The following is a 12,589-nucleotide window of genomic DNA, read 5'->3' on the forward strand; positions in this document are numbered from 1 at the left end:
AAATACACATGAGCCTGAGAAATCTGTCAGGCTGAGTAACATTCAGATTTTCTACACTGTTTTTTTTTTTTATCTTGACAAAACAATGGAAACGGTGAACGTGCAATCTCTTGTCACAGAGAACTCATAGCTTATGGTGAGTGAAGTCACTACTGGAAGAATACTAAATTAGCATGTTTAAATTTTCATCAGAGCTCCATACATTCATTCAGAGATCTAAGGTCAAGTCGTGTCGGAGAATGACACATTTCTCATTAAGCTCTGAAATGGAATAATCACAGCGTTAGACCACTGATGCAGCCACAGTGGTCTAAAGTACCCCACTCTATATCAAGTATCTCTCTCACCCTCATGCTCACTCTCACTCTCTGTGTCTCGCTCTCAATCTCTTGTCCATTAAAAAAAGAATGTTTGTAGTTTAGGTTTTTATTTCAATGCAGACATTTGTAACACTGCACCGTCTCAACAGTGTAAAATAAACATGAATGACATGTCAGTATAAATGATTCAAAGCAGGAATCACAGATAAGTCGGTAAACAAATAAAAAAAAATTAAAAAAAATTAAAAAACACTATCCACTGTGCAAAATAAAGACAATCGTGTGTTTCTTGGGACCAATGATACACACAAACACACTGAACATAAGAAGCAGAGGAAGCAAAAGACATGAGTGGAAGAACAAATGAACAATAACCAGACGTGTTCGAGGCATAAATAAGCCTCCTGAGTAGCGCTGCTAACTACTTACTCATCCTGTAAGTAATGAATTAATGCAGGCTACAGGTTGGGAAGAGCAGGAGGGTATGAAATAATAAAGAGTCCGTCCCTCTTGTTATGCTAACTGTGTTCAGATAAGTCCCCTTCGTCCAAGTTAATTATGGTTGACATTTAAATGAGTACACTTGTGTTGAAGAAGGTGGGAGAACTGTGGAAGCAGAGGGCCTCTCACTAATTGAGTTTGTCGCTGGCTCCACCTTCGATACCGCCTTTGTTCTGTGGGGAGTAGACATGTGAGGTGCAGCTGAATGAGGCTCTCTGTAGGGATATATTGATACTGGTTTCGCTATATGGCGATGTGTTTGTGTGTGTCTGTGTTGTCCTTGTCGTTGTTGACATGAATTTTTAAAAATGTGCCTGACCTACATGCTAAATGTTAACATATGGCAGGAAATCCATATGCGGGCCCTGTACTTTACATATGTATGACGAGATCACCTTCAGCAACTGATGGCTCATGTACAACTACTGTACATGTGCTGGGTCCTCTTTTGAACAGAACGCACCCTTTGAACTGTTTGTGTGGCACAACAGAAATAGCATATATGTTCCGTGGGATGTTATTTGAGGAACTAAGTAAGACTTTCAAAATAAATGTGGGTTTGAAAACAACACTGCATTAATCAGATATTCCTCTTGAAAGAAATGCTACAGTGGATCAGACTTTTGAACCCCACTGTATATAGTAAGTATACACATATACAGTGGATTTCTTTGTCAGAAATATACTCTAAATCTCCCAGTTGTCTTCTGTGACCAAGTAACCAAAGTCTTAAAATGCTATGACCGTCATATCCCTGGTGGTTCAGCCCCACCTTCAGTGGTGTCCAGAGTAGATTACTGCACTTGTGTTCTCTATTAAATGTAGTGAAAGAGAACATCACTGGCATCTCTGTAATTTTTACAGCAATTTATTTTGAGAAAAATCACAGCAGTAGCACAACAGTTAATACCATCCCTACACTGTGATGGCCACTAATCAGAAATCTCCTTGTACAGGTTGTGTGCAGGTTATTGAAGGCATTACTTTGGTGGTCATCATTTGATTGGTATTAGTATTCCCACTCATTTTCATTACTCATAAACACAGTGATGTGGCGAGTAAAGATAGCAGTGTTCACTTTATGTTGAGCACTGTTATAAAACCCTGCTTGTGTCCATAAATTCAACAATTCTACATTGCGTGCGCTTAGTCTTTTTTTTTTCTCCAGTCTGTATTCGCACCCTGTGAATCATCATCCCTTGTCATGAGTTTTCTCCATAATATGTGTTAATGAATAAATTCACGTGACACTGGCACGTGACACAGTGTTGCTGTGAAGCTATTTTCCATGCTGACATAATGCCTAGATGTTACCAGATAACGTGAACTTGTCAGGAGAATTGTATAGAAACCTTACAGAAATAGTTCTTTGATGTAAGCAAGCAGGCTTGTTGCTCTGTACCTGTGTTGTGATGTCATGGCCTAATGTCCCCCCTCTCCCTCCCTCTACAGCCATGGCAGACTTCCATGTCCAACCAGAGTCGGTGCATGCCGAGGAGTCTGGTGTGGCTAGATTCCAGTGCCAGATCCATGGCTTGCCAGAGCCTGTCATCAGCTGGGAAAAAGACAGCCGTCCAGTGGACACCAAGGACGAGAGGTAGGACCAAGCCACAGCACAAGCTGACACTTATTAGAAATGGCAGCACTTTATAGGTCATTTACCAGGTCTCATCGCGTTTGTCTCCTTCGGTCTGATGTCTCGTTTTCTTTCTCGTAGGTACACTCTGCTGCCTACAGGTGTTCTGCAGATTACTGGAGTGCGTGACGAGGACAGCGGAAAGTTCTGCTGTGTGGCCCATAACAGTGCAGGAGTGAAACACAGCACTGAAGCACTCCTCACCGTTTCAGGTTGTTACACTTAATGAATTTCACATCTACATACCATGTGCAGAATTTGTTTTTTGTCACATGGAAGCAAGCATGCACACCTTCATTGTAGATTAAGTTTTGAGTCCGTGTTGTGTGCTGATCTTTTGTTCCCTCCATCACTGCTTGAATAGAACCACTGCATTCTCCTCTGTTTATCTGCCCAGCATATTTCCAAACCTATTGTTCCTCTGCCTGATCTAAGAGATACAGCATATTGAGCTAATGCACTCCAGAGAAATCCAATTAAAGGATGCCATCCATCATGCTCATTCCCATCTTATGCTCCCCTCTCCCTTTTTCTTCCAGGCTCCCAGTCATCTGTTTACAAAGAGCCTATGATCCTGGTCGGTCCAGAAAATCTCACCCTCACTGTTCACCAAACTGCCATCTTGGAGTGTGTTGCTACCGGATACCCTCGGCCCATCGTGTCTTGGAGCAGACTAGGTGAGAAAATTTCCTAATTAGGTCAAAGTCAAGGCCTCAGAAGGTGCATATATGTTGTTTGTTTTCTTTTTCATTTCCTGCATGTGTGTCACAGAGACCAAGTACAATCACAGTGTGCATTCATACGTGTGAAAGTGTTTCCTGTGGGCCGTATCTGTGCTTGGTGTCCTCGTACGTTTTTATGTTCTTTGCATCACATCTTTGATCTGGCCTGCATTGCGTAACGCATGTGTGCACAGAATACACTTGATACAGTAGAGCATCTATTGTGTATACATGAGGCAATGGGATTCAACATTAGGCCTTAGGGCTAAACATTATGTTCAAATCTCTGTTGATAAATGCATGCTTCATGTCCTCATGAAGTTGAACCTCCTATCGAAGCACTGGAGAGCCTCTGAGTAATTGCTATGAGGTGCTGAGACAGATGCGATTAGTTTCTCCCTCCCGTCTTGTGCCTTTTTTCTTGACTATCACTCAAAGTCTGTCGTGACCAATTTTTCAATCTGCTATCTGTTTTCTTTACCTATTATCCAATCTGATTTGCTGTTCCAAATGTAAATTGCTCCCCCTCCCAAACAGTTTGGGCATAATCAGATTGAGGGTATTGCCTTACACAATATCGCTAGAATGAAATGCTAACACGATGGGATTTGTATGTATTAGATTACAGCAGGGGAGGCTGGGATAAGCTGCATAATGAATCTGATAGTTTCACATCAGTCACTCCTTAATGCTAGAGTTTGTTTGCTGCTATTCATTGCACAGCTCCACAGCTTGCAAGTGTGTTCTCTTTCTTTTCTGACACTAAGTTAATTAGTGCCTGACGGAGAGAAACTGATGGAGGGGGCAAGAGTGAGAGAGAAAGAGATATAGTAGAAAAAGGCACGAAAAGAACAAGGCTGCTTTTGTTGAGACAAAAGCTCGCTGGACTGTTACTTCTCAGTCCAGTGCGTCTGTTAGTGATAATGGAAAAATGCAGAAAGAGCAATAAGACACTTCATAATGACAAGCACAGACCAAAACCACTTGGTAAGCATTTTGGAGTGATTTATTTCATCTCAATAATTTGTCATGATTAATTACAAACATTGTCCTCTCCATCATCACAAGATTATATCTTGTCTAAATGAAGCTGCAAGGTTTCGGTTTGGCTTCAGTGCACAGGCTTCCAGTTAAGTTTTTAACTGACTGTGAGATTCCTCTGATTAATTGTGATGGATCTAATGTGTGATTGTGATTTTCTTTTTCTTTTTTTACTTCCCCCAGAAAGCTGTGAGAGATGTAAGGTCTTTAAAAAATCATCCGTTTAGAAAAATCTCGAAGGGAGTGTGTGTTCATATGAACATATGTGATTAAAGGGCATCTTAAAACTCATTAGCATTACACTGATTTTGTTGCATGATAATGTTTTTATTGTCTGTCTCATCGTCAGTCACTTTATTTCTATATATATATATATTTCGATATATATATATAAGTATATATATATATATATATATATATATATATTTACGTTGCTGTGTTTTATATAATTTTGACACATTCAGTAGATATGAAAGCACATCTAAAAATACCCTGCTGACTACTGACCATATGGTTTGTATTTCTGGCTGGAGCTCCTGCCTGTGCATGTGTCCAGCATGGTGCCCATCTCCCTGCCTCCCTGCCTCGCCTTTTAACACATCAAATCTGGACCATGCAGGCTGGCAGGCTGCAGGTGGAAGTAATAGATGGGATTAAAATGCCCCCTTGGCCCCATAGCTAATATCAGAGACAGACTGAAGTCATTGTTGGGGTTGAGGCTCTAGATAGGGAGCACAGGAAAGTGTGAGCTTATCATGTAAGTACAGTCAGAGCAGAGAGGAGGCAGCTATGGATTGTGTAAGTAGATACGAGATTAGAAGTTGCAGTTAGAGTTTCTTGTCCGCCAGCTCGACCATCTCCTGTGTAACCGTTTAAAAGCGAGTATACCGTTTTCCAGGGCTTTGTCAGACAAAGGCACGAAGAAAAAGGTTTAAAAATAGTGGAAGGTGAAAGCTTTAATTAACAGACCATCCATTAGAGCAGCTGTACTTACAGTAAAAAAAAATCAGTTCATTGTAAAACATTGGAAAACCTGATCTTTCTAAATGTGCAATACTGTCCCAACCATCACAAGCTCCCATTAAAGATGACTAATTACAGCACGTAAGGTGCTCACACAGCAAACACAAACCCTGTGACCCTCCTCTCTTTCTTACCTTTGTGTCTGTTGTTGTGGCAGCTTCATCACAAGACATTACAGTTCTCACACACTTCACTGTGAAGGCTGCATCCTTGACCTCTGGGAGGGCCAGAAATAGCACTGCCTCTGTCAGCTTGTGGCCGTAAATGTGCAATATATTTAATTAGTCTTTCTTGCTGGCAATTTAAGCCCACTTTGATCTTTACAGTAGTGCACACACCCCCGTTCACCCCATCCAACATGAACACATGCTGTACATGTGCACAGCCTGTCCTTTTTTTTTTCTTTTTTTTTTTTTGCTGTTTTATTATATTAATTATTCCCTTTATCCTTCTCAACTGCTCTCTCTCCTTTCCCTGACTAGACGGCCGTCCCATTGGTGTGGAGGGAATCCAGGTGCTCGGCACAGGGAATCTGATGATCTCAGACGTTGGTGTGCAGCACTCAGGGGTCTATGTGTGTGCTGCCAACAAACCAGGGACCCGTGTTCGTAGGACTGCTCAGGGACGTCTGGTGGTCCAAGGTGAGTTCTGGATATAAGTAATGTGCCATTTTCCAAAGACTGAGTGGTAGTTGGTGGAGGAAAAACACAAAGCACATAAATACAGCTGTGGTCAGGTGATAAGGTAAAGCTTGTCAGTTCTGTGGGTGGGCCTCTGTGCAGGCAACCCGAGTACCATGTGATAACCTCACCAGCCAGCACTTTGAGTTGTGTTTGTTGGAATGCACAACTCAGCTGGAGGCGGCTCTGCCTGTAGTTGAACCAGTGTCTCTGCCACTGAATCACTTCATGTGGGTGGACTTGAAATAATTCTGGTGTTGCAAATCTGTCAGACTTACCATAAAGTTTTTGCATGATTTTAATCCAAATGTCAAGAAAAGTATGCCATACCATTGTTGATTGATTTTCTGCCTGCCAAGCAGCAGTCCAAATGTTCGTTTCTGGTGTGTATCAGGTTGATAGGAAGCACTAGGAAGCACTTCTTTATGCCTCCACCAAAACCACAAAAATATCTCTGCTTGTTATTTTAGCAATAAAGGTCCATGGTTGCACTTCTGTCATAATACACTGCATTTAGCTGAGCTTTCAACCACAGATCATCGTGAACATTAGAACAATAGCCAGTGATCCCCACACAGATGAGGACAACTAACTAAGAACTAGCTAACCAATCACAGAATCATGATGAAATCCTCAACAATGGCAGCCACGTGGAGGCTGAAATATAAATGATCAAATGAATTCATTAACACCATCCCTCAAGCTTTTAATATTGGCTAACAACAGCATGGAACGAAACAAATCAACAACATTACATTAAGAAGAAATCTGTAGTACAATTACCAGTGTTGGTCATTTAGCACAGACAAGATAAGACAAGACATGAGAGGCAAATTGCTTTTTAGAGACAGGATGAACAAAAATACAATAGCTTTTAGTTTGGAGGCACTGAGCACAGTGTCCACAGGGATACTTGTGATTAGAGATGGGGCTCAAAAGAGTCAATTAGGAGGCGGTTTGTAGACCACCAAATCATCCTGTTTAAAACACAAATCCAAGCAATTTTATAAATGTATCCCCCAGAGATTAATCAGATGATAAGATATGTGAATGTTTGTGCAGGTTTTCCTCACATCTGTGGAACTACTATTGTTAGAAGAAATTAAAATGAGAGAAATGGACTTTCGAGACTGCATTGAATCGTCTTTGTGTAAGCACCGCAAAGTCAACAATATCCTCACCTCAAAATCTTCTCTTTCGTGCCCACGGATTGTTGGATGTTTTCACAGCTTGAAAAATTCATTTTCAACATTAGGGTATTTTTATCTGCCTCTTTGTGTTAGTTATGAGTCTTTTCCCCTCTCTGATGACACACACCCAATAAAAAACAACCCCCCCCCCCCCCCCCCCAAAAAAAAAAAGAAAATCCTGCTTTCTGCCATCAAGATTAGGTGCAGGTTTTGATCTTTAGAGCACGTTTGAGTTCAGTCTCACAGGACAAGAATATGCAAATTAAAAATATCATCAATAAAACGTAACAAGCAGACACTTTTTTGAAATACATCTGCATAATTTGGTTCAAACGTCCAGCCCTTTAAAGTACTCTTTAATTTTTTTCAAAGCACAATAGCTGAGAACACCTACCTGTACCTGACAAACTTTGTATAAGATGTGGATGTGGATGGCTTTGTGGGAGGGTTACAATAAATAAAATATCCTCAACAATTCCTCTCTGGTGGTAAATCCTGCAACCAGACACCTTTTGTAAGGTGTGATTGTAGTGAGACTTTCCCTGTCAAAATAAGGCAAAGTAGCATTTAAGAGCAACTCAGGTAAACACCATATTGCTTTAGTGAATCTCTAATATAAGAGAGTAGGATATTTTAATATTGAAGATTAGGTTTGGCAAAACAGAAAGAAATACCATTAATAAATAAAGTAATGTTCATCCTTTATATTAATGACATGTATATTTAATGGACTATAAAATCCAAAACTGGTGTGGTCTTTCTAGGTTAGAGAGACGGATGGTGTTGACCAATGGGATGATGCCAGGTGTGGGTGGCCATGTGCATTAATTGTCACCAAGCAGGAAACATCCAGCATTTGCCTCATTCACATATTGATCAGATGGACCACACTTTGTTTCAGCCCATAGCAATATTGATCCTGATCAATATTTCATTTTATCTGCCTGTCAACTCTGAGACAAGCCCCTACCCTAGCAGGAATAAAAGCCATAGATGTTAATTATGTGTCAATGTCTTTGTATTTTTTTTTTTTAATCGATTTGTGGACACAAAGGTGTACTGTTAATTCAAAATGAATGTAGGTTAGGCCTTTTTCATTATCAGGAAAAAAACAAGTTAATTGTACTACTTGTCCTTGAAGAACTGGTCTATTTGTCTAGTGTAAATAAGCCAGTTGACACTTCTGTGAATATGAGAGTATGTCAATTGCTTTCAAGTCAGAAAAGTCAATGGTCAGGAACTCCAAATGAAATCCAAATTATTGCAGACAAGAGTACTTATGAAACCATCACACAACACACAAATGTTCTGCTATAGTAAATCAATTAGGTTCATTTTCCTCCTTTGGGGTACAAAAACAGAGAAGAGAAACAAAGACCAAAGAAGAAGTCAAAGTGTGTGAGCCAAATGGGAAAAACAAGAGCAAGATGGATGGACGGTGCTGATGATCTAACCCACACCCTTACGGGTACAAATCAATACCTTCCAGAGCTCTGTCTGACCTTTACCTCTGAGACAGCCCTCAAAGAACACGCTGAGAGAAAGAGGGAATAAAGCTGAGAAAGAGGGAGAGATGAATGAATGGACCGTCACATGCTGTCAGCAGCCTCTTTTCAACTGCCTAAGGGTCCCTTAGCTTTTCCAATGGGAGAATGGAAATGCTTACATGGTAAAATTGTCAGACAACATTTTGTCTATTAGGGTGGGAACAAGAGGGAGGACAAAAGAGCGGGAAAAAAACAAGTATTGTCTGTGTAGCCAAGTTTATTCCTCTGTGCCATAGAGCTCCATTGTTGTCCAAAACTATTGTTAACAACATGAGCCTTCATTACGGTGAACATGGACACTGCAATTTATTTTGTGTCAGTCCCACATACATTGCAACTGTAAGTACTCACTAGGGCACCAAACTAGTGTCCCGCCATTTAAAGATCCTATATGTAAGTATTTGATATCCATACATAGCAAATGTTAGCATTAACAGCTGTTTACTTACCAGTGTAGAAGAAACTGCATCAAACTTCATTCCTTTATTCACGAACCAATCTTAACTGATGTTTCTATCACAATTTATCTTTGCCACCAAACGTGGTTTCTTGCCCTCTGGGCAGCACTACGTCGTCATCCTTGGACAGAGGGCAGACTGGACACTACAGTGCCTCACTATCGCCTCTTCAAGTACAGTGTCATTACGAGACAGGACGGGCCAGGGCTAGCTGGTTAACATGCTAACTTCAGTAGATATCTCTGTAACACAATACATAAGACATCTTTCACATAATGTCAAAACTTTCCTCACATTCGTTTGATAATTTCATTAGTTTTTGAATATTTCAAACTAAAATACTTACATATAGCACCTGTAAGGAAATTACTTGGTCTTTTTAAAAAGTGAAACTATAAATTTGTGATGTGTTTTTAACATTTAAGTCTTCATAAAATGGGCTTGAAAACTGAGTGCTTTATGCTTCTGTGGCAGGGAAGTCATAATGTATTGAGAGATAGACTAAAGACCCTTTTACACTGATGAGAGTTGATAGTCCTGAGGGAAATATGAAATGTGAAATATTTGGTCATCAATTAAAAACAGTGGTGTTACTACTGTTACTGCAACTCAGTCAGAGTATGACACGAATTGACGGATACTACTCTATCAAGCTAGCCTAAAGCTAATGCTAAAAACATGTTTACTTCAAACTCACTTTGCAGAACTGATTTGATTGACTTCATGGTGCCCTCATTTCCCTGGCCGATGGCTGGCTTCAAAACCTCCTTGCATATCCCTGTGTATTGTTTTGCTACATATTCAAACAAACACAAATTGGGGACATTTCTCAGGTTGCATGTCTTTTGCTTTTTTCTGTGTGGCATCATAGCAAAGCGTCATATGTCATGTCTAGAGCCCCATTTACATGCATTGTGGGTTGTGATCTATTCATGGGATTTGTTGACAATAAGAAATACTTATACTTTATATTTTATTATTTATTTAAAAAAAAAGAAACTCACGTATTATTTATTAATTAGGTCTTAATGAGCAAGAGTTGCTGTTTAAGAAAGAAACACCACATTGATCAAGGTTTTTCTACTCAACAAGAGAATTAAATTTACAATTTGACTCCAGTTGCTAAGTCCCACTAGGTAATGATGAGTAAACTGGGTGGTACAGATGAAGGTAGGACAGTGGAGCTTTTATACAACAGGAAATATAATAATCCTAGTGTTCCACCTTCCTACCCTCTAGTGATGACTCTGAGATATTATAATTACCATAACATTTTTTTGAGTTAATATGGGCATAAATAATTCAGGTTATCAAATCACCGATAACCGCCAGGACAATGAGTGCAGAGGAGATGATACAATACCTCTCAGTCTGTCAGCTCAAATAAAAGCACCAACCCAGAAATCAAACTCCAGCGGATGTAACTGTAATTACTCTGTGAGAACCAATGAATAAGTTATTACCACTAATTGACCCATAGTTTGAAACCTGTACCATGGGATGAGACAGGATATGATGAACCTATAAACTGCATCACTTTATTTTCATCTAAATGTGTTGTTGTTTCTGAGCAGGACTTGCATTGTCTTGTTCTCCTCCTTCCACGTTTCTGTGCTCTCTATCTCGCTTTTATTTCCCCAGAATCTGCATTGATCAGCTGTCTCTTACAATCCTGCTAATTGACCCTGAATTATAGATTAGCAACAGTATTTATACCATATACCACTAATACTTTACCCTGTTTCTGTATAATAAATGACAAAATGACATGGATACCCTGCAGGCTCTCATATTTTTGCCTTTCTCATTCTCACTCTCGCTGCTTTTTCTTTCTCTCTTTTCATCAACATCACTTTGTCCCTCTTTTCCAGTAACATAACTGTTTGCACCTCTGAATCCTGCTCAAGTCTTTGAGTTTGTTACTCTGGCACTGATTTATCTGGCACTGTATTTCTAGTTGGGGGAATAAGGCCAACTCATCTGACACTGACAGGTTTCCTTCCTCTCTCAGCTCCAGCAGAGTTTGTTCAACCTCCGCAGTCCATCGCTCGTCCTGTCGGCACCAACGCCATCTTCACCTGCCAAGCACAGGGCGAGCCTGAGCCCCAGCTCACCTGGCTGAAGAACGGACAGATTCTGGAGCCCAGGGGTCACGTCAAACTCAGGAACAACAACAGGTAAAAAACTAAAAATCTTTGTCTTGTACTCTTGCATAACTGTATTCATATATACAAGAATACTCACAGTTTCATAAGGGTGAGGAAAGCAAAACAATATCCCTGCAGTAAATATCATTTTGTGGAAGTGAAACTTATTTTTAGTTTTTGTTGACAGTGCCAGAAGTATTGCTTCTACAAAATTGCCATTTTTTGTCACACTTTGTGACAATTGATTCTCTATATATATTCAACATGAGATTTACTATGTGATTTTGGTGCCACTTTGGTACTACATAAATAACCCATTACAAAGGCTTTTGAAGTCCTAATAAATGTCTTTATTAATGGTTAATAAATCAGTAACTAACACTTTATAAATCATTTCTAAGCCATTGGTAGGAATAACTTTTGGGCTGGTAGTGAAAAATTCTTGTTGCTGGTATTTACCCTCCAGAAGACACTTCTTAACTCATTAATTCATCAGGACGACCCTCTAATTGACCGCTTACCTGCAGAGAGGGAAGAACCTGCGGAAAAGCTTTTTAACATGTGTAACTGTTCACTTGATGGCCAAATAAACACAACTTGGTGGTCTGTAAAGCATTTTTAACCATTAATGAAGCCATTAGTTCCATCTTATAAATGTAACAGGGTTCAGTCTCCTCCTGATTATCCATATACAGTTTACAACATGCCTGTTAAACCTCTTTTATAACATTGAAAATGATGACAGCCTCTGCGATGATGGTGACAGACTAACAGCTGACGGTGGAGTAGCTGACTCCAACAAAGAGACACAGACGGCTCAGATGTTGATTCAGTTACTTTTTTTTTTATTGCTTTCTAATAACTTTGGGATCAGGGGGATTCAAGCCTGGTCTCATTAAAACGATTCAGTCTAAAAGAAAATCATGATCAAAGGAAAGTTAAAATACTAATGAGTGAACTGTAGCCAAGTTCAGTAGCCATTAACTTGGCCAACAGTCTAACTCTAACCAGGATCAAAGATTTCTATATCAGATGAATTAATACACTTAGATAATCATTCTGGAAGTCTATATATAGTTTTTTTCTCTCTCCAATGGGCTATACATGAATATTTACAGATTTTCATTTAACACATTTCACACACTCATCTGGGGGATATAACTCCGGTCTGTCTTGTTCCCCCATTAATGCACTAACAAAATCTCCTTTGTTACCATTGGATACCGTGTAGCCTAGCGTTAAATATGAGTGAAACTAACACAAATGTGCACTTTACAACTAACAATTAAAATGACTGACAAAATAAACATTTATAATATAAGAT

At 39.7% G+C, this 12,589-nt stretch overlaps 1 protein-coding gene across 1 annotated transcript in view; it reads left to right on the forward strand.

The window, feature by feature from the left end:
* Positions 1 to 12,589, forward strand: part of igdcc3 (immunoglobulin superfamily DCC subclass member 3) — a 56,923-nt gene that overhangs the window by 29,540 nt on the left and 14,794 nt on the right. The window contains exons 3-7 of the mRNA XM_022767798.1: positions 2,274 to 2,418; positions 2,539 to 2,669; positions 2,997 to 3,134; positions 5,726 to 5,884; positions 11,130 to 11,295. Of these exons, the coding sequence (XP_022623519.1) occupies positions 2,274 to 2,418; positions 2,539 to 2,669; positions 2,997 to 3,134; positions 5,726 to 5,884; positions 11,130 to 11,295 (739 nt within the window). The remainder of the gene's footprint in view (positions 1 to 2,273; positions 2,419 to 2,538; positions 2,670 to 2,996; positions 3,135 to 5,725; positions 5,885 to 11,129; positions 11,296 to 12,589) is intronic.

This window comes from Seriola dumerili, unplaced genomic scaffold (assembly GCF_002260705.1).
Source record: "Seriola dumerili isolate Sdu_G_001 unplaced genomic scaffold, Sdu_1.0 BDQW01001299.1, whole genome shotgun sequence".
Taxonomy (NCBI): Eukaryota; Metazoa; Chordata; class Actinopteri; order Carangiformes; family Carangidae; genus Seriola; species Seriola dumerili.